Source organism: Xiphophorus maculatus, chromosome 16, assembly GCF_002775205.1.
Source record: "Xiphophorus maculatus strain JP 163 A chromosome 16, X_maculatus-5.0-male, whole genome shotgun sequence".
NCBI classification, from domain to species: domain Eukaryota; kingdom Metazoa; phylum Chordata; class Actinopteri; order Cyprinodontiformes; family Poeciliidae; genus Xiphophorus; species Xiphophorus maculatus.
Genome location: NC_036458.1, coordinates 21,855,436 through 21,878,844, shown reverse-complemented (window position 1 = coordinate 21,878,844; position 23,409 = coordinate 21,855,436). Strand labels below are relative to the sequence as shown.

Below are 23,409 nucleotides of genomic sequence, written 5' to 3'. Positions count from 1 at the left end.
CATGAAGCTCATTTTGAAACAATGAGCTTCATGTAGTACTGAGGATTAAATATAATTTCTTAATGCAGTATAGTTAATTATTTTTACGTCTCTCAAACTCCTGCTAATTGATATGTATTGCTGGATTGGACAGCGCCTGTTTGTGATGCATTGTGTCCAGGAAACCATTCTTGTCCAATGCAGGACGAGCAGAAATGTGTCACGAAAATATTAGTACCGCCATAATTTATTATCAGAGATATATCTATTAAATACGATTTAAAATAAAGCTAAGGAAACTGATGTTTATACATAAATTCTCCGTGATAGAAATCTATAAACAGTTTGGTTTCTGTTAGTTCTGTCAAGATGCAAGGAAGGTCAATTTTCCCTTATATCGGTCAATAGTTTTATGTTAAATATGCCGTAGGAGCCGTAGTTTGATGACTCTTATAAATATCGTCACGTTTTACAAACAGAGGGAATTAGTTCAGGTTTTGTCGCTGGTTTAACTTTTAATAATTGCAGCGGCTGCAGTGCGCCGCAATAAAAGTGCAATAAAGCTGATAAACAGGTGGAGAACAAAACCACTTCACTTCTATTCTGCTTTTTCTCACTCTGTGTGTTGGCATTGCCTTACACACGGACCCTTTGCCATGGCAACCGACAGACAACAGCTCAATGAGCAGATAGAGCAGAGATTACGTTCAATCCTATCAGGGGAATCAATACCAAAAACAAACATTTCCCACAGAAAAAAGTAGGCAGAAACACCAAAGCAGATCATTCAATCTGTGACATTATGTTGTCAGGCTTGATGTCTATATTGTCATTATTAATACATTTTTGCCTGAACACAGCGGTGGTTGATTAGCTGATTTAAACTCCTGCTCTACTGATGACTTGGTGTGCGGGTTGTCCTGTTTTGGTGCTAACGGAACCAAAACACATCGAGCGGCGCAGCATGTTAAGGTTATCAAAGTCAATAGCAGGCTAGCAACAGTTAAGCTAGCATAACTAACTCGCTGCTCACTTTTTCAATATTTTCTCTAAATCAAAACTTTGTCTTCACCCGTTAAATGTGAAACCCTTGAACCTTGTTATCTATGGCTGTCATAGGGTTGAATTAACCGCTAAATATTGCGCCCTTATTTCAGATTCTTTGCGTGATTGTGGTATTTTCCTGACCACCGATATTTCTGACTCAATGGACAGCAGTGGCGCACGATAAGTCACGTGATGTCCAGTCCAGTAATACACATCCATCCATATACAGTACAGACCAAAATTGGACACACCTTCTCATTGAATTCAATTAGAAAGTGTGTCCAAACTTTTGGTCTGTATTGAGTACAGACCAAAAGTTTGGACACACAGTTGTGCCCAAACCTTTGGTCTGTACTGTATATATACTGTATATATATTTGCATCAAACCCTCCCTCATCCTTGCCTCCCTTGTGAGAGATGTACTTTGAAGTCTCCGGTTGTCATGGTGAAGAAATGACTGAGGAGCTTCTGTGTTTTTAGCAACTCTGTAGCAATCCGATGAAGTCTACCTCTAGAATATTTAATAGGGTTAGTGTTCCCACCGTATGCTCTCCAGGTACTGTATACGGTTTGCGCCTGTTATTCTGTAAATGTTCGCGTTCCTCTGCCGCTTCAAAGCCTTTTGCCGGGTTGAGACGAGGAGTTTTCGTCCTGTGACTCATAAAGAGTTCCCTCGTCTTCCCGTGTGACAGAGCGCCGCTCCTCCCCTGCATTCACCCAGCATATTGTGACGGCCTCTGACTCACTGTTGTGGTGGAGCTTTTACCTAGAGCCTTTTCTCCTACAGTCGACCTTTAAAATTGTGACTTTTCCTATTGTGAAGGAACAAAAAGTTGAGTAGAGAATTTGTACATTTTTAAACCTTCTTTTCACATAGTTTACAAACTTCAAAGAAATTTGATAAGATTTGATGCGATAAATCAACAAAAAGCAGCACATTTCTGAAAAGTTGAATGAAAATATTTGTTTTGTTCGTCTTTTTATTTTTAACAAATTAAAATCTGGAAAGCAGCTATGCATCTGTATCCATCCCAAATTATTTTGAGACCCTTAAGAACATCCATTGTCACTAGCTGTGTTTCCATTACTAGTGTACCTAAGACTTTGTCAATATTCCACTGCTGTCGAAAAAACACAATTTTGCAAATGCGGGATTTCCACTGCATAAGAAACTAAATTAAAATTACATGTGAATAACTTTGATCACACGAGAAGTCATTAAAATCATGCTGCGCCAAGATTCTCCAACTACTTCCTGTCTTCTTCTTTGTGGTTTCTGGCAGTAGTCACATCCGGTTGTCGATGACGTGATTCTGTTGCAGCTTTTATTGAAATAAGTTAATTTTGACACAGCAAAAATTACCTCGCCCCGTCCTAGTGCCCAAACTGTTTAACGGAAGATGAGAACTTTTTTCTTTCAAAATTGGTGAATTTATTTTCAAAATGTCAAAATGGAAACAACTAAGCACTCCAAAAATATGGAACGATGGAAAAAACATCGTTGAAAGAAAGCCTCTGTTATATGACAGAAGGAAAAAGTTCAAAAGCCACCACCGCGCTAAAGAGAAAAATGTGAACAGCAAATATCTTCCCATCAGTCAATATTAAGGTTTTTCACTTTTTCATTTGGAACCACAGCGCCCTCTTTCTGCTGCGTGCAGTAAATCACTTTAGAGTGTTTCGACATAAAACCTCCACCCAACTTAGTGATGGGTCCGGCAACACCGATGCGTCGGCGCCTGTGTCAAGCCCAGAGACAAAACCCCGTGTCGGTGCGCATATTGCTTTCAGCAAGTCACGTGACCGATACAGGAACTGTTTCGAAATGACATCGAAATGCCAAACTGTTTATATAAGGAAGCGAATCTGTCAATGGGAGGCATTTGCCAAAAATAATTCTTGATCTTTTACGGTACAGCGTCAACTATGGAGCCTCAAGGCAAACGAAAGGTTTTGTAGTTTGGGACCATTTTGATCTACATCAGAAAATAAGGTATTGGTTCTCACTTTGTTGTTGTTTCATCCGGTTCTTTTCAGTTTCTACTCGATCTGTCTGAATCCAAATTCAGCTGAAATTGACTCTTAGTTTACTTTCATTTTATGTTCTGCAGGTTAAGTGTTGCACATGTTTCTCCTTTTAAATCAGACATTTCATAATTTTATTCTTAAATTACCCTCCATAAATAAAAATCTTTAGGCAGAAAAAAGGAAAATAAAGACAATCCCGCTATAAATAAATACATAAAGACATTTCCAGCAAAACACATCCATAAAGATCTACGTACAAAATAAATATAAAAGAAAAAATGTAATTTATATGAACAACATACAGTGTTCTGTTTTATTTAAATAAATTCACCTCCTCAATGCTGAGGCCAGGCATCAGAATGAAGTCGCAGATAAACTCAGGTATACAGCCATTCTACAAATGACTCAGTTGCTTTTTATAAATTATCTCATATAAATGTATTGTTTACTTCATTTTTTTCTACAGCAGGAGAAGTTGTGGCAAAAAAACGGAACAGACTAAATTTCAAAATGTTGGAAAAACTTTTTTTTTTGAATGAAAATTTGTGAAAAAAATAAATAAACAGTCCACAAGCGTCCTCATTCCAAACGTGTTCACTTAAATTTTCATCACTTGGTGCATGTTCACATTATTTATTGACTGCATCAAAGAATATCAAATATATTTTGAATTTAACTGAAGATATGACTTAATACAATATATAATATACAATAAAATACAATGACTCAAATCTTATTGTATAGACTAGGTCATCAAATCAGTCTGTGAACTACGTTGCCTGTAGGGATTTTAAATGTCCAGCAGGTGTCAGTATTCAGTGAAGCAGTATCGACACAGTGTCAACACAGTTTTGCTACGGGTCGAAACGATACATGACGCCTCATTTACCCATCACTAACCCAACTCTTAAACTTGAAAATATCAGCCTGCATCTACTCTGGTTACATGTTTATTTCCGAGGGTGCTGTTAGAACCTGGAAAGAGTGCTTTTGTGTTTTATGGACGGACGGTACGGAGCAGCAGGACGGGAAAGCTCAGGCGTCCTCCATCAGAAACCGGCTGTCCATTAAGGAGCCCGCCATCAACGCATGCCACACTGCACCTGAGCTGCATGGCAGTACTGCAGAGGGAAGAAACTAAGCTGATGGGACAGGGCTGAAGGTTGGGAAAGTGGCAGAGTTAAGGCTGAAGGGTAATTCAAAAAGAAATGTCGAATGTATATAAGTTTTACATAAATGTACGTAAGTTCCATTAACAGGCATTTGTGTTCTTTCATGACACACTAGATGTTCTACCTGACCTGACAAAAGGGCCTCAGCAGAACACAATAAATAATTGAGCTGACGTTTTGAGCTTCTCCTACATGCTGCAGAAAAAAGCACAACAGATGTTGGGAGAGCTTGATTTTCTATTGTTTGGCGGAAGGTCGAGTCCATTTCCCTCACTAGGTTTAAAGTCACAAACTCCCACCATCACCACCCACGCAGAAAACTCGCATATATGAAATATGAAATACTACTTTTAAAAAATTTGACTTTGTAACTTAAGGCCTTGAAAGTGGGCCTCTGTCTCTTTAAAACAGGAAGTCATCACAACATGGCTCCTCTATTAACCCTTTAGCAACATTTTTACCAGCGTTTCTCTGAGAAGTTGCTGCTATAATGAGCTCAGCAGATACTAGAGTGTTTCGCTAACTGCTCCTGGCTAGTCTGAAGGAGCTGAGTGGAATTGGGTGTGGAGGAGGGAAGCTCAGAAGCTTGGAAAGTGCAGTTCAGAGGAGGAGCTTCGTCGTCAAAGGCGGAGCTAGGACCACCAGGGCGTTTTGCAGAGCTGAATGGGTGCCATGGAAATTGAAAGGCTTCTCAAACATGCATGAAAGAATCAAAGCAACACTCTAGGTATGTTTTTGATGACAGAATAACATCATGAAATGAGGTCAAGCTCAAAGAAGTCAATTTGACATAATGCTGCCCCTTTAAGATTTGACATTGGTGACAGTATGGTATTTAATTTAATGAGAGTGATGTGGTTTTAATGCATAAATACATAGTTGTTACAGTTCATAATCAATCGATTTTGAAGTTTCCAGCAGTACAATATTTAAAATGATCAGTGGAAACAGAAACTACGTGGTTTGGAAAAAGGTTGCATTTTAATAAAAATGTGGAAAAGGTGAAACAAAGCAACTGCAGAAAGCAGAGTGGAAACTTTTCTGCTGAATTTCTTATGAGTAGGGACCGGAAGAAAAGGTTGTGTTAAAAAAGACAAAGTCAACGTTGTTTTCTGCTCTGTTACTCGTCTCATGCAGGGAAGAGGGGAGGGGGGTTGCAATCATTGTGTAAAGAGCAAAAAAACAAAAAAAAAAAACAGATGGCATCAGATTCTCAGCGCTCTGCATGCTTTAACCCGGGTCAGGCACACATCTGCAGAGCTCACGTGCCCATGGGGAGAGCCTGTGTGTGCACATCACACAGAACAGACTGCAGCGCCGCCGCAGCAGCAGCCATTACTGGCTCACTACCTGGCCCCGAGTCCAGACCCTGTCTGCCAGTTCGTGCGGTCTGCAGTCCGTGACACTTTTCCCCTCCTTGTCAATAAATAATATCACAGAGAGGCTGGCAGAGCGCAGAGCAGCAGCGGAGACACTGTGTGACTGTGCTGCTGCTGAGTTATGTGTGACTGAACACTTAGTATGATGAATCAGGTGTGTTTACAGGAGAGAATGTGTTGCGTTCCTTTGGGTTCTGGTAAATAATAGTGATAATAGTAATGCACTCTTTTTACTTATAAAGCTGCAGAAAAAATATAAAAAATATATTATTTTATAAAGAAAAATATATAGTTTTTACGCATTTATGGAAACTGTCACTATGTTGTGACAGTATTGCATGAGATGGATAATATGAAAAAATTTGATCTCCTTTGCCGCCTCCCAGTACTAACCAGAAACAACCAATCAGAGTCAGGAGGAGGGTCTTAGCGCTGTCAATCTGAGTTGTGTTAGTGCTGCTCAATGGTGCCCCTTGCTCTCTGCTACAATACAGCTTCTTGCCATGAATGCTAAGGCTAGATAGAAGATAAACGGTTTCTGTAACGGTAAATTGTTTCTCCGTCGTTAGCACATTTAGCAGCAGGTACAAGAGATTGATTGACAGCGCTAATGCCCTCCTCCTGGCTCTGATTGGTTGCTTTTGGTCGCAGCAGTACATTTCTTCAAGCAGCAGCTTAGGAGGTGTAAGAGATCAATCTTTTCACAAATGATCTATTTCATATCAAAATGCAAATTATTTAAGAAGAAGGAGTCTATGTACACAGCTGGTTGAGGCATAGTCCAAAAGCACTGCAGCTGTAATTGCAGCCACAAGTGGCTTTACACGATGTTGGGTCAAAAAGAAAAACAAACACGTCACACTTATCTGATTTTCATTGGTAAAAAAAACAAATAGTAGAAACCATTCCTTTTCCTCTCATTTCAAATCATCCAATACTTGAAATTTGCCTCAAAAACATGCATACATACAGGCTGAAAGCTCAATTTGCAAAAAAATACAACTGTAATTAATAGTACGGTGGCGTTTCAGTCATGTTACAACAGCGCCACTCAGTGGATGTTTACAATATTCTTTTCTACAAAGTATCAAGGTTAAGGGAAATCCATCGAATCCTTACAAATGAATGTAAATGCCTGTGAACTGACGGTAAATGACTGGAGAAAAGAAACAAAAGCAGCGTCTTATGACTGCTATTAAAACAAGCGTTTCTGCACTAAAAAGTGTTAGAAGACATACAGCCTCTAATTTTCCGGGGTTTCTTTTTGTTTTGTTTTTTTAAGGACAGGTACTCTAGGGAAATGGGGGAGGAAAAATTGTCCACTGGTGGTTTAAACGGGAAATGAAATGTTTTCACCCACACTAATCCAGCAAAGAGTGCTGAGCAATCTGCAATAGGAGAACATTTATGTCTGTATGGAATCAAAAAAGAACAATTCTATTAATTTACTAAAACTTGCTAATAAACAGTTTATGAATTGTAATCATTCTGAATATGTCTCCAGTGTCCCTCCTTTTGACTTTCTGCTCTTGTGCACTAATGTTTCTGTTTATCGCTCATGTATTTTCCTATTGCCAGATTATTATGCCTGGGGCCACAGTATACATTCATGCATTTGCATGAATGAGTCAGTTGGATTTTTGTTGAGGGTGAAACACATTAGAGTTTGTCTTATTCTCAGTCTTGGCCTCAAGCATAACATTGAGGTTTCATTGTTGAAAAAAAAAAAGTCAAATTCTTGTTTTTGCATGCAGTCTTGACCTTCGTCTTGATGAAGCAGATTCTGATCAGTTGTTGTTTAAACAAAAATACTTTTTTATTGGGGAAAAAAACAAAGTCATAGTAAGATGACTGTAGTGACGGGGAATATGATTCAAACTAGTCCATGCTTCAAGAGAAGTTTGATACAGAACATTGGTTTAGGCTTTGAAGGACTGGATTAAATGCTAAAATCCCAGATTAAGCATGTAGTGCTCTCGGGGAGGGAGTCCCACCGAGAAATTTGTAACGACACAGCAAAATGGAGAGGACAGAGCGGACCACGAGAGCAAGATGGCTGAGTGGGTTGAACTGACAAGAAGAGGTTGTGACTTGTGATTAGGGCAGAGGGGATGAAAGGAGTCAGAAGAAAGAGAGAGTCTGGCTGATTGGTTGCCATGGTAACTGCTGATGAGGAGCGCAGGGCTGAATAAAAGAGCCGGCATCCTTCGTGGTTGTTATGGATCCCTGTCACCTCGCGCTCTCGCCGAGAGCGCCAAGCGACGTGTTTAATCGACAGTCGCACCTTTACCCTCTGCGGGCCGGTCATCAATCAGCTCCGCTCCTCACTAACGCATTCAGCAGCTTGTCTGTTTCACATTGCACATGTTTTCGTATCAGACGAAGACAATCTGAGTAAACGGCAAAAGCAGTTTTAAACGATGATTTAATTTATCAAAGGGGGTCGGGGAAACCAGTTGAAATCAACCGGGCTCTGACTGAAAATGTTGTCCCCCTTGTTCAATCATGAACAGTCATAAATCGTATTTTTAGTTCAGTTTCTCTGGCCACACCCAGGCCTGATCAATTCCGGATCTGCCGAATCAAGAAGTTATTTAAGCAGAACCCGTCTGACAACACGGAGTAGGCCAAACGATCTGAGAAGTAAAACATCATGCCAAAATGTGAAGAAATTTGGAAATAGATAGGAAACTAAAACCCTTTCTCCATGGGCCTCGCCATACCGGACCATACCTCAATCAGATCTTGCACGGTTTCTCCCTGTTTTTTGGAACAACCTCAGGACTGGTGTCAGCCGGACCTAGCCAGGCGTTGCACGAAAACAACTTGATTTGCAGGAGACTGGATTTGTTGATTGATCTGCAGAATCGTCCTCGAGCAACAACATCTTAACCAATCTGTGACGAGACCAAAGTTTGTGGCCAGATGGCGAGGTGTGGCTTTATAAATCTATGGTACAAAACTTTCCACCAATTGTGATGGAAGAGCGGCTACAGCATCCACTGGACGGGAATAACCTGCAACGTACTAATATACCGACAGACTTTGGAGAAACTGGTCGCACTAAGGTAAATATACGAAATGCCCTCATTGGAGTGTTGATGTTGAAGAAAAACTCATAACTACTCGTCTTCTTCTTTTTCCTCACAGGTCACAGAGACCTGTTGCCATAGCAACTGACTGACAACAGTATCGGGATTCAACACCAAAAAACACACACATAAACATTTCCCACCCAAAGGACAGAACATTCAGTCTGTGGCATTTTTATGTTTTCAGATTTGATGTTTATTTTGTAATTATTAAGTGACCATATGGACACAGTGATGGTTGATTAGCTAATTTAACCATCTGCTCTAATGATCTGTCAGAAAGTGAGTGTGAGGATCGCCTTATTTCTTTTAACTGTTCCAAAACACATTGAATTCTGCAGCACATCTACATGGCATAGTTGTCAAAGTCAAGCTAGCATAACTGACCTACATTCTCCTCTGTCACCAATTCTTTTTTAATTAAAACGTCTTTCTGACCTTATCTAATTGTTGTAGCGTTGACAATCAGTAGCAAAGCACTGCATCCCGTTTGTCCCTTTACACATCACGCGTACATTTAAGATTTAGTGCAATATGTTGACAACTTATCAGCTAAAACCAAGGGTAATCATGATCCGCTTTGCCCTCTTTGCCCTCCAGCTTCCTGCTGGAAGGCGTGATCTTGCACGCGTGACATCACGCTGCAGCATGTCTATGTATGGCAAGCGGTAGTGTGAGGTACGCCTGTAGTGTGAACTGGTTTACTCATGCAGCAACATCTGTTCAAGGAAACATCAGTGGTGTCTGCCATGATCAAATTGTTTGTGATTTTTGTTATTTACAGTAAAAAACAGAGAGAAAGTCAGGTTTCCATCCAAACCCCAAATGTTGGGGGGGGGGGAAATCCTCAGTAACCAACAAACTTCACTTTCTCTCCATTTGGTCAGACTCTTTTTAGAGTCTGACCAAACTCACTGCAACTTTAACAACTGCAGCAGTTGGATGAGATAAGCGCACAATTTATTTTTTTAACACTTTATCTTGTGAAGTGTTTCAGATGTAGGGCTTAGAAAATCCTCTCTTAGAAAAGAAGACGATTCTTAAGATGGAATCTGACATCCAATCAGCAGCAGTGAAGCTCTGGGGTGTGAGTAATGAGGCAGCCTACCTAACCCCAGGATTTACTTTGACTAGATGCAACGAACTCCATTTTGCAGAGACAAGCAAAGAAAAAGATGGAATATTACAGAGACACACCTCGTTGAAACATGACGAGGTTGTTTACTTGTTTATCTCAAGTAAACAAGAGATAACATAATTTACATTAAAATCTTTTACATTAGGGGTCCCCAAACTTTCTCCTGTGAGGGCCACATAACTTGTCCCTTCTCTGATGGGGGGCCGGGGTCAGTTTGTAACAGAAAAAATGTGACGATTGTAAGAGTGCTAAACATAAAAATGTATTGTTTTTCAGAAAGCACAATCAAATAACCTTTTCTGGATTCTTCAGAGAACAAAAGTCAGGAAATAACACTATTTATGAAATAAATAATAACCAAATAACACTGGGTTCTCCACATAAAAAAAGGGTTAGGGTCAATTATATGCATGTATAAAATAGTTACTAACTAGTAGTTAATAATAAATAAAGTTCATTACTAAGGAACATTTATTTTATTGCAAAAGTCCAACTTATCAAATAAAAATGCACATATATGAAAATACTCTGGTATTGTTCATGGGGCCGGACCAAATGTGGAGGCGGGCCGCATCTGGCCCGCGGGCCGTAGTTTGGGGACCACTGTTTTACATTCTCATGAATGAAGCACATCTCCTTGTACCCTCCTTGCAACCTAAGTTGCTAATCCTTCACTACTAAATCAATGATAAAAAATTATTAGATGGTAAATTCAATTACTGTTCAACTAATGCTATTCAATAAAGAGAATTATCTACTATTGTCTTTAATACAGTTCTGTATAAAGACTTTAGCAGCTGCTTTTCTTTCTTTAGCCATGGTTGCTCACAAGGTTTTTTTTAACACCGTACAAACAGACAGAAATACACCGTCTCTCAAACACACAGGCACACACTCATTTATGTGGCGTGAAAAGACGAACCGACTGACACCTGAGCACCGATGTGTGGGAGGCATTTGGCGAAGTGGTCTAATAAAAGTGCATTGCATTGTTTCCGAAGGTACCGACACGTGGAGCTGTGTGAAACATCCATGGCTAAGAAAATACTTTAAAACCACATCTGAATTTTTTTTTTTTTTCTTGGGCGTGCCGTAGTGGCGTAGGGGTTAGTGCGACGCATATTTGGAGGCCTTGAGTCCTCGACGCGGCCGGTGCGGGTTCGACTCCCGGACCCGGCGACATTTGCCACATGTCTTCCCCCTACTTTCGCATAAGGGCCACTGGAGCCCACAAAAAGAGGTCTCAGGTCTCAGGTCTGAAATAGAAAATAATAGAAACATTTTTTACTATTAGAAATATAATTTGACTTTTAGGCATCATGTATGTACGTTATTAGAAGCGCATCATCTTCCTGCATTTTCTGAGTTTACTAAAGCAAACATGTCACGGTGCTACCATAACATCAGAAGCAATTGTGTTTGAAAGTGATTAAATCTGTAACTTTGATTTAAAAAAAATAAATAAATACGTTTTACATATTTGTTAAAAATATCAGTATGTGGTGACAGTATGTTATGAAACAGATTAAAATGAGCTCCTCTTCCTTCTCCCATTGCTAACTTCAGAAACACAACTCTCCGTCTAAAAGAACCAATCAGAGCTAGGAGGAGGGTCCTAGTGCTGTCAATCAGGCCTGTGTACTCACTGTTCATACTTTCCCCTTTTCTTTCTGCTACACTACAGCCTTTACACCACAACGAAGCCTGCTGTGAATGCTGAGGCTAGTTAGCATAGCCACCAATGACAGTGGACAAACGTTGTTCCTGGAATGGTAAGTTGTTTCTCCGACATTGCACGTTGAGCAGCGCGTACACAAGCATGACTGACAGCACTAAGGCCATCCCCCTCGCTCTGATTGGTTGTTTTTGACCGGGCCTGGTGCATTTCTTTAGACGACAATAGCAGCAGAGGCAAGCAAAATCCTGTTTCAACGCCAAGCTGAAGGTTTTAAAGAGAAACTAGAATCAACTGAAATCTGTCTTAACAGCTTTTAGTGAAACTGGCCATAAATCTCTGATCACAACAAAAATATAGCAATGTACTTTATTTCTGTATGTCTGACATTATATCTCGACCGCACTCCACCTCAGGTTCTAGTTTAGAGAGCAGAGAGCGCTCAGGGACTTCCTCTGCCCTCTGAGTCATCCGTCTGACCGCTCTCACAAACAACAGAGAACACGATTCAGAGGAGAGATGTAGCAGTGTTCAAGTCCGAGAACTTTCTGTCCACCTCAGAGGCCGTCTGAGGTTGTCTGTATAACAAGACTCCAAATCCCAAGTTAGAAACCTGAATCTGTCGGTCTGCAACATAACCACCTGAATGAATTATGGAGTTTGCAAATGAAACGTAAAGTATTAAAGCAGCTGTCGCCCGTTTGCACATGCTGAGAAGTCACTGGTGCTGGAACATCGTAGGATGTGTGATGCACTCGCGAGAACGTCAGCCAGGCTGTCGCCAACTCGTCTCTTGGTCCTGAAATATTCACCAGAGACGACGGTTGTACAAGTTGTGAAAAGAGGAAAGTGGTGGAGAAGAAGCTGGAGGGTCAGACAGAGTGTAAAATCTCAGATTGTCCCTGAGGAAAACGTCTGCTGCAGGGACAGGATGAGAGCGTACAGAACAAGGGTGTTCAAAGTGAGGCCCGGCGGCCATTTGCATTTCCATCCATCCCCAATAGAAAAATTAAGCAAATTAGGAAAAAACTACGACTTTTATATTCAAATCTACTTTAAAAAAAAAAAAAAAACACACAAAGTGATCATTTTTTCCAACTTTTCCTTCTATTTCGATGCTATCTGCGATAACATCTACTCATTGACTTACACACTAAATCACGTGTCAAACTTAAGGACCGTGGGCCAAATCTGGCCCACTGCAGCTTTTTATGTGGCCCTCTAGATTCTAGAATAAACACCAGCTGTTATGTTATCAATTAAATCAATGCAGTTTTTATCTGTTTATTGCCAAATTATATCAATCAGTCCCTCCAGTTTCTTGAGAATTATTGTGGAAATTCATACAAATTCAACAAGTCCCTTCACTTTTTTGTGCAACGACAGGGAGTTTATTGCAGCTTTTTTCCAAAAATTGTCAAAAAATTTCCTTGCTTGTACTAAACCGCTACCTCGGCCTCAATAAAAGTCAGATTATAGTCCAGGACCTGTACAGCGAAAATAAAAAGTTGTATTTATCGTCATAAATAAGCGCAATTATCGCAAATATTTCCAAATTAGTACCACAAACACTTTGATTTTTATTGCAAGAAAATCACAAAAAGAATCACAAAATCCTAGAGGGACTGACAAGAAGGTCAGTATTATTTAATCTTAAGAATTCATTGATATTTTAATAGTTTGGTGAACAGGTTTTATTGATACATTCTGGTACAACCGGCCCTTTAAAAGCATTCATGATCTTGATTTGGCCCAAAACGAAACTGAGTCTGACACCCCTGCTCTAAATGCACCAAAATCTGCTTTTAAATTGATGTATTAAAACGTCTAAATACAGCAAGTTGTTTTTTGTTTTGTTTTTTTTTAATGAAGGCTGATTTCAGTTTCAGCCTTCAAACTGAAATCTTTTTTCAGTTTCCTTCAAACGAGACCAAAATAACGAGCAAACAGTGACGCAAAATCTTAACAAATATTTCTGGTTTGGCTTCTGAAAAGAAGACAAAACTAACTTAAAAATAACTCTTCAACTAGATATAGAATCTTGATTTAAGTCAATAATTACTTAATATTGAGGAAAAAGTATTAGTTCCACAGGAAGATTGTTTCCCTTAGACATTTTTCCATGTTGCAATCTGCCAGTGATATCAGTACTTTTTATATACAGTATAAATGAATTACTGAGTTAAAACAAGCTCCAATATTTTGTTGAAAAGTTCCTTGTAAGCTACTTTTGTCTTTTCCAAATGTACTGAGACATTGGCACTAGAAACTAGGCTAAAACTGCTCGGTAATAATCTGTGTTTTTGCAGTCTGTTTCATTTAACAAGAAATTTGCCATTCTGCCTTTACAAAAACTCGGCTTACTTTATTGTTAAATTAAAATTGTTCATGTTTAATTTATTGTTGAGTAGGTAAAAAAAAAAATCACAGTATTTTTGGTGCTTTTAATTTTCAAAAACCTTTTTTTTGTGTGTGTGCTGCGAGTTCTTTTCAGTTCACGATTTTGGCCCAAGTGGCAAAAAGTTTGAACTGTCCAGATACGGAAACAGGTGATGGACAACAGATGCTACGACTCTGAGATGATCTACATGCTGTGTGTTTATGTGAAATGCATCGTAGCTCTCACCTCCACAAACAGGAAGCAGGGAACGATGGAGCTGCTGCTCTTTACACCAGGCTTCTCCTCCAGCGCCATCCCTCCCTGTTGACCCGGCCCAGCCGTCACTTCCCTTAACCTGAGACCAAAACAGGGAAACACGTGAACGCGCAAGCCAGTCAGAAGTCTCTATCTGAAGCGAAATTAGATGAAAGATGAAAACAGGACACAGAGTTTACATAAAAAATAAAAATAAAAAACGAGTCATTTCTCCCGCTAGTATAAGACTAGCACTTTTGTTTTGGTTGTATTTACCCAGAATGCCCTGCGCTACAGTCCACTTCCTGCTTTTGGAGCTCTCTTCTGTCCACTTGACAATCAGGTATTGCCCAACAGAGACCTATAGGTTTGTAGGTGGACCAGAGTTAGCTTTATTCATCCACATCAGAATTCGGTTGTGGATTCACACCTCTCCAAACGAACCGGACTTTCTAGGAAAACGAACTAGAGTTAAAATAAAGCAGACTGAACAGTGTGACTGCTACCTAAAAGGGCTCAGTGTCACTGAACCATTTAAATGGTTCTAAGTTAATTTAATTTAAATATTAAATATTAGATAAAAAGATCTAACATCCCCACTCTGTTGCATTCAAATTAGTCTTATGTGGAGATACACCAATCGGATATTAATATTAGTGTCAGTCCTGACATTGCAAAATTTTCTAAATCAGGTATCTGTGACAATGTGTCTGATCTATAAGGGCAGATCTATTCAGTCTAATTGTGTGCTTGCTTTGTGCTCTGAGCGACATCATGCTTTATTTATGTTACGTTATATGTAGAAATCCTAATTTCACTTTCTGAACCATTGAAAACAGATTTGTTGCACCTTATTATTTACATGATATATCACATGTTGTAACTACATGATTTACAAGACATTCAACTTATTGTTTTTGTCAGTTTCAGTTTCTTTATTTTATATTGGCAGTTCTACTCCTAATTGAACTGACTGAACAAATTAAAGTTGTTTTTTGCATGTTTGACCAAGTTTGTGAAGCTACTTGTGTATTTAATTGTGCTGAGTTACCACATAAATTTGTAATTGGGTACATTCATGTCTGTGTTTTAAAAAAAAAAAACAGAAACGTTTTAAGTCAATTCAGCACTGTCGCATTAAACCTCAGATATCTGTATCGGAAATGAAAAAGTGCATGGGTGCGTACCTTTTATGATGTACAGCGGACATATTCAGTTGCTTCTGTGCCAAATGTGAGAACAGCTTCCGCGCTGTGAACAGCTTTAATGAGCTTCTACACATATTCCTGAAATGCAAAACTATTTCTTTTTTCTTTTTTGTTGCCAAATATCTCTGCTTCTCTGCTTCGTGTTCGGCCCATACTCGCAGCATCAGGAAGGAAGAAGATCCCACAAGCAAACAGTTTAAAGACCAGCGCAAGCTGCCAACAACAAGCGCTGCGCGATGGTGGCTGTCACGCTTACAAAAATGTTGTTTGCCAGAATTTGTAAGGCTAACCGCTACAAGAGCTTTTCTTCAAAAATCCCTCTCCGCCGGAGGAAAAAGAAAAATGAGCCTGCGGGATAAATAAAACATAAAACCAGACTCTTAGCAGCCTTCAGGACATCACAACGTGCCAACCACGGCTGCTTTCATGGTTAACTGGCGTGTGTGTGTGATACTTGTCCCTTTCCAAAGAAGAAAAGAAAAGAAGCAAGTAGCTGTCACTGCGAGCAAGCAGAAACCTCGAGCGAAGGAAACCAACAGAGACAGAGGAAGAGATGGTGAAACAGAGGGGAAAATGGCTGCTGTCTCGTCACCTCAAGAGAACAATTGAGATGTGACTTTGTGTTTCATTGGCTCAGTGTGAGGCGGCACGGGGGAACTCTCCCACACTTCGGCCCATCAGAGGGTTTGGCGTTGGCAGGTTCCCCAAAGGTGCACTTATGTTTTGAGGAAAAGGCTCGATGGGCCTAAGATGAAGCGGCTGATTAATATCTGATAAGCAGATGATTCCTTCAAAGGAATAGGATCATTAAAGTTTAAGTTACACCCCTTTGAGGTATCTGCAGCCCGCTGAGCTGACTGGGTTAGTACGGGTAAAGTAATGACAGATTTTGGCAAGTTTGCAGCTTGATTAGCATGTGAAAAATAATCTGTTCGCTGCTCTCAAAAAGCACGCGGAGGCCCCTGGAGGCTGACACAGACCCTCCATCATCATGTCGCGTTTGAAGAATTAGCTCGGAAGATTATGATTCGGGTCAGGGGGTCAGTGTCTGCCCCGAGCGGGAGAGGTCAAAGTATGTCAGCCTCTTGTTCACAGGCGATGGCCGGGTGGAGTGGTACAGCAGTAACACTATCGCCGCGCCGTTGTAGTGGATACAGAGCTGAGCAAAACGGCAAAGAATTACAGGTCCATCTAAAGCCCGAGCCATTACATAGAGATAATGACCAAAACAACAAGATGGAGCAAATGAAACGGGTTGGGCACATCCTTACAGAGAGGGCGCAGTCAAAGTTCAACTCTGAGTTGCTGCTTCTTCTCATTGAAAGGAGTCAGTTGAGGTGTTTAGGGCATCTGATCAGAATGTTTATTGGATGCCTCCTTTAGGACGATTTTGAAGCACAAACTAAAGGTAGAAGACCTCTCACCAGACCCAGAACTCATACGAGGGACTACAGATGTATCACTTGTGACCTGGGAATGCCTCGGGATCCCCCACTGAGGAAGGTCTGGGTTTCCTTAATAAACCAGCTACCCCAACAATCAATCTGTTCGTCCATCTGGAAAGCTATCTATGGCTAGCTAAGTGGATAGATAGATAGATAGATAGATAGATAGATAGATAGATAGATAGATAGATAGATAGATAGATAGATAGATAGATAGATAGATAGATAGATAGATAGATAGATAGATAGATAGATAGATAGATAGATAGATAGATAGATAGATAGATAGATAGATAGATAGATAGATACGAAGCTAGCTATTTATAGCTAGCTAGCTAAATAGATAGACTGATAGATTGATATCTATAGCTATATGACAGATAGAAGCTCAATATCTATAGCTAGCTAGCTAAATAGACAGACAGACTGACAGATGTGATGAGACCCACAGTAATTCCTACGTTCAATAAGGTAAAAAACTAAAGCCATATTCTATACACATTGTTCTGCGCAACAAATTTTGCTGGGCGATAAATTGTCCCAGAAATTATTGCGATAAACGATAATATTGTTGTTTTGAGACCATGTTCAAGTAATCTAATAGTAATAATGCCATAAAGGTGCAAGAACACATTCTCAATGATCCATAAACTTTAAATTCTAATGAACATTTAAACACTGGAACTGGAAGACATTTGAAATATTCAAAATAAATAAAGAAAACAACAAATAAAATGAAATTTCTGTAAACAAAAATGTCTTTCATAAAAAAGGTTTGCACTGTAACAAATGACTACAGCAAGAAAATACAGTAAGGTGGCTGGGTTTTGAAACTACAGCTTTTTCCTGTGATCTGAAATACGTATGGAAAGTATATGGGACGTGATTGGACCGCTGGATCACGTGCGGACATTTACAGCTGTACTGTAAATTTTTAATGTACAGTTGCATTGTAGGATATTTACCGGCTGGAGGCGAATCTTCACAGGCCAGAGGGTGGGCCAACAATGACTTTCACCGGGTGAGTACTTTTTAAAAAACATTGTATTGCAGTTTTGTGTTTGTGTACGAAAATATATTTTAGATTAGTACTTAAAAAATATGTACTTAAAAAAACAAAGGGGTAATTTTAAACTGTCTCACCTCTGTTTCTAGACGATTCACAGGCCTCAACCCAGAAAGAAGAACAAAAGCTGCAAACAGAAAAGTGACATCAAAACCAACAGGACGACTGATGCAAAACACTAGGATAACAGTGAACCTGTGTGTCTCCGTTCTCCTCCTTCATGAACTAGTGGAACTTTTAAAATGGTAAAATTACACAATCAGTTCTCTTACTCCATCTCTCTCCCTGTCTGTCTTTTTCTCTGCCTGTCTCTCTGTATCTGTTCTGTCCATTTCTAATAGACAGACAGGAGGACAGCTACAACGAAGGAAGGTCAGAGAGAGTGTCTGTCCACTAAATCTGTCCTTTTCATCCTGTCTGTCTTTAACTGACATAAATGCAGTTTAATGTGCTGCTTATCTCACATATTAAAACATGTTTTTCTTTCTTTATCTTCCAGAAACCCTTTGATGATTTCTAGAGAAGTTCAGGACTGAAACCAACTCGGAACTCATCCATGTTGGTTTTGTTTGTTCACTAAGTTTTAAACCTGCCCAGATGTTTACAATGTACTATTGGGGTTCCAATAAAGTTTTGAAAAATATGTAACTGCAATATTTGACATTGCTGGAAGAAAACGATTTAGAATTTTGACTGAAAGTTCTACATGAAAAGCTGGTGAAACATTGTTTTTATGACTTTGACATGCAGTTTGCTTGGAAACTTTGATATTTGGGCACTTTGGTTTTAGTAAAGATTATTTAATTCATTGTATTCAGTGTCATATTACCATGATTGTAAATGTATCAGTGATGTTGTTAGATCAGAGTAGATCATGTGACTAATGATTTATTTTTAGTGTGACAGGCTTAGGGACAATATGTAAAAAGAAATATATTGAAACTGATAAAACCAACAGCAGGTGGAATAAAACGGTCCAGCAGGATTTGATCTGATTTGACTCTCAGAGGTCACATGAAAATGAATCTCTCCTATTAATCCATCTATCGCTCAGGGAAACTGAAGTTTATCTGTCTGAGGATTCAGAGATTAAATGGACTCCAACCAAAGACTCTCCACAAACCACAGCATCATAAATCCATGAACGAACTGAAATCAAAATGGTGGTGGCGAGAAGAGAAAAGGAGCGACAGAGAGGAAGCTGACTGTCTCACGCACACTCAAACCCAAACATCAAGGTCAGCAGGACATTTGAATGTCCTGTCGCTCCAAGGACTCTGGTCAAAGGGTAGAGACCCAGGCAGCCGTCTGTCCTCTCTTTTGCCACCACGCTCCAGGACAGACGAAACACAGAGCTGTGCATGTGTGCAGGGGGAGGCGTGGGGAGGAAATGCAGACACATTGAATAATTGGACACAACGGTTTGGGTCCAGCTCAGTTTTGTCCTTGCAGAGCAAATGGCCTTGCATATTTCTGTGCCGTTTTCTGCTTCAATATGCATTTTGTGCTGCCGCAGCATTCACAAAGATGCAGCAGTGTTAAAATGTCATTTGAATTTTTACCATTTCAGGTAGCAGGTTTTATCACCAGCAATCTCTTCCTTTTAAATGCCTTTGAACAATTTTTTAGTTTTGGTCTGGAGTTATTTTTGTTTTGCTGCGCAACAGTCAGTGGCAGAGTAGATTTTGAAAAATGTAATGGGGTTATTTCAGAACCGCACAATTTGGGAGCATTTATTCCATTATGTGTCAGATAGTTCAGTCAGGCTGGATGGATCTGCATCTGTGAAGAATAATGTTCAAGTTTCGCCACAAACTTCACACTAGGGATGCAACGATCCACTTTTTCCCACTTCAGATTCTGATACCGATATCTGAGGATTAGTATCGGCCGATACTGATCTGATACGGGGGGAAAAAAGTGCTGAATTGACTTAAAATGTTTCTTTTTTTAAAAAAACACAAACATAAATGTACTGAATTACAAATGTATTTGATAACTCTGCACCAGTACAGCTCACTTAAATGCACCAATAGCTTCACAAACTTGGTCAAACATGTATAAATAACACAACTATAATTTATTCGGTCAGTGTAATTAGGAGCAGAACAGCCAATGGGAAAAAAAATTATAAAGAAACTGAAAGCGACAAAAGTAATAAGTTGACTATCTTAGTCAAATATGTAAAAAATAAACATCGACAAATTTTTCAAATGGTTCAGAAAGTGCAACTCTAAATATAATGTAGAACAAAGAGCAAAGCAAAGAATTATACTAACTAAATCTGCCCTTATGGATTTCCATAGTCATAGATAGTCATCGATATCCGATCTAGATTTCTTTTTCAATATCGGACAGATACAGATATTGATATTAGATGGGTGCATCTCTACTTCAAAATAGTTTTCATTTTGGACTAGGCCATTCCAGGACATGAATATCACTTGGTGTAGAATTTTTAATCTCAAATGTTTTACAACCTCAACAAGTTTTCTCCCAGAATTCCCCTGGGGCTCTTCACCATTGACTGCACATGCACTGAAGCAATAGAAAATGTGTTTTTTTTTTTAAATCTTTTATCTTAACCTTAAGTTCCCTACCAATCTGCGTCTCTGTGTATAAATGTGCGAGTGTGAATGTGGCTCCAAGCGTGAAGCGTTTTGACCGGACAAAATGACTGGAAAAGAGCTCAACCCAACCCCGTAAGTTCAACCCATGTTCCGTGGAAGTCGGCATGAAATGCAGCGTTCATTTCTGATTACAGACAAACATACAAGCCGACCAGCTTCCCCATCCATCCTGAAGAAAATCCTTTTCAAAGGATGATCCTAGGATGTGTCACCGTGGAGGTGATGTAAAATTTTATTTTTCTGCTTCAACGTTTCAGCAGGTAGCCCTGAAGGGTTAGTCAGTTTGCCTTGTCTACTGAAGAGCAACATACGCAAACTCCAAAGTTCCCATACACTGTGGTTATTGTAGCCTCACACTTGCCAGTGGTCGACCGTACCGTTGGTCGATTGTGCACATAGGAGCTAGAAACATGTGCAACAAGGCTATCCTGATTGTGAAGTTGACCCACAAACAAATTGTCAAAACAACACACACACACCCACACACCCGTCCTCTGGCTATGTGACAAACAGCTTTTCTAATGAAAAGAACAGAGCAGGGATTAGAAACCATAGCAGGACTAATGCTGCATTGTATAATTGGGGTTTCAGTTTGGGGAATACCTCAGAACACCCTCGGGAGGAAACCCAAGAGGCACGCTAGGAGCCTCTAGGAAAAAACAAGTAAGCAAACCTTTTACTGTGTAGAAGGAAATTCTTTATGGAAAGAGGGGGAAATTTTCAGAGACCAAATATAGTAGCTGCTTTCTAGCAGCTCCCCAATCAGGTAGGTTCCTCAACACATCACATCAACAGTGAAAGGAGATGGAAAACCTGCCGTCTGTCATTACACACATCATTCCCACCTTGGGTACCTTGCCGCCAAGCTGATGTTTGCTGTGGAGTCCTATGTCCTGGCCATGACAGAACAAATGATGCTAAAGTGGCGTGAAATTGTCCCTCGTTACGTCCTTCTTCTCCTCCTCGTCCAAGAAACCCACCACCACCCCTCCACGCCACCCTGCAACCCTCTTCTCCTCGCTGCCTCCTGGTCCACAGTAAAAGCGTGAGGGAGCAGCAGAAGAGTATCGTCTCCGTCTCAGGATCGTCTCCGTCTCAGGAGCACACACTCGGAATCCTCTTTAATTGGCTTGTTCCAGCAACCAGGGGTGACTAATAAATCAAGGGGCTGAAATCACCTCCTGCACTCCATTGATCCAGCAGAGAGGACGCCGAGAGGAGCCGGAGAGCGCAAGAACGTGTGCAAGAGGGAAGAAACGGTGTGAGGGAGACAGTGATCGAGAGCAGAAAGAGAGAGAGAGGGAAACGGAGGGAGGGAGAGCATTATGTGTGTCAGCTCATTTGTATTCAGTGCTTGTTTTGCCTCTTCATCCCTGCCTTTTTCCATCCCTCTATCCGTCTTCCCCCCTTTATCTACAGTTCGTCCCTCCATTCCTTTGCCTTTCTCGGCCGTGTACCCAGGCGGGGGGAGAGACAAGAGTGATGAAAGAATTCTGCAAACTAAGGGGCAGAGGTGCCGAGAGGAAAGGAAGCGAGTTAATGACACATGGCTACTGATACAGAGGTGCAGGAGCAGAGACAAAGACGGAGGCTGGCCACAGCAGATGGCCAATACACACAGCTGTTGTTTTAACTGCAAATATCCCAACGATGGTAAATCAAAGTTTACCAAGATGATCTGGAGGAAAATAGGATGTTCCGATGTAAGATGTATTTTGTTGCTGCAGTTTCCACAGCCTTGATCTGCTTAGAAGATGAAGTGACATCAGACTTGTATCGCGCTTTCCAGGACCCTCAAAGAGGCTTTGCAAGAAAATCTGTCAATTTCATTCACACACCAATGATGGCAACCTACTGGGGCGGTCTGGCTATCATGTCAGCCCTTCTGACCAACACCAACAGGCAAGGCAGGTGACGCGTCTTCCCCAAAGACACAACGACAGATTCAGATGGAGTGGGAATCGAACTGGCGACCCACTGTCACCACCGTCGCCCCAAAAGATATTGCGATCCTCGTTACATCAGTGTATTCAACTTTAATAGCACAATGGACTACTGGGCACACAACAAGGGTTTGCTAATATATTCCAAGTGTAATGAGTTCGCACTTTGTATGTTAATAAGTTATTCAGCCGGTTGGATGGAGTCTCACTGCAGCAGTTCCCAACACGCTAAAGTTCACAAAGAGAGTTGGAAGCACAGTTGTAGAAGAGAGGAGCGAGGAAAATGTAACTTCATTGCAAGTGATTTATTGTTGTGAAGCCTTAATTATAACCACAAACTTCAGTCCCCAACCAGTGACTGGTGTTAGGCCTTGGGGATGTTGGTACTTGGTCAAGGACCAATCAAATAATGTAAGGAGCAGGTGATTAGTCCAAGGCCACAATGACGAAAACAGACAGACAGGGGGCTCAAACCACAGAATCCCGCCGTCGTCACAATTGTTCTGTGTGATGTTACAGTTATTTGGTTCTCCTTCTCCATGAATGTTTTCATCAAATTCCTTCTGTTTGTCTCCATTTTTAAATGTCCAGCTACATTACTGGAGATAAACCCCAAGGAGGAGAGTCATTCTGTATCGCCTCCGTTCCAACTGGATGTTTTAAATCTTTTCAGTGCGAGCACCAATACGTATGAATGTCTGTTAACTTCTCACAAGCATTGTAGCGCACACTAGACTCCCAGACTTTTGCTAGTGGAAGAATTTCAGTGATCGGAGACGGTGTAATGGTTTGTCAACATGTTTTTATTGAATTATTTATCATTTAAAAATTCCCACTACTCTTTTTACTAGAAATGTTATTAATTTTATGTTCTTTTTTTCTTAAAAAAATAAAAAAATCAAATGACCTAAATAGAATTTAAAAACGCTTTGATCAGAAGCCATGCACTTGATCTGTAACATGGACCTCTA

The 23,409-nt window shown here is 40.3% G+C and overlaps 1 protein-coding gene across 7 annotated transcripts in view; it reads right to left on the bottom strand.

Annotated features, from left to right (window-relative positions):
- Positions 1–21,902, bottom strand: part of LOC102220793 (phospholipid phosphatase-related protein type 5-like) — a 47,310-nt gene extending 25,408 nt beyond the window's left edge. For 2 of the 7 annotated variants that reach the window (XM_023349491.1, XM_005802789.3), the window contains exons 1-2: positions 21,341–21,902; positions 14,138–14,246 (exon numbers count right to left, since the gene is read on the bottom strand). In XM_023349491.1, coding sequence (XP_023205259.1) covers positions 14,138–14,206 — 69 coding nt within the window. In that variant the 5' untranslated portion in view covers positions 14,207–14,246; positions 21,341–21,902. Of the gene's footprint in view, positions 1–14,137; positions 14,247–17,942; positions 17,993–21,340 lie in introns of all 7 variants that reach the window. The other 5 variants (XM_023349494.1, XM_023349490.1, XM_023349487.1 and 2 more) reach the window with 4 other exon arrangements.
- Positions 21,903–23,409: the final 1,507 nt, after the last annotated feature.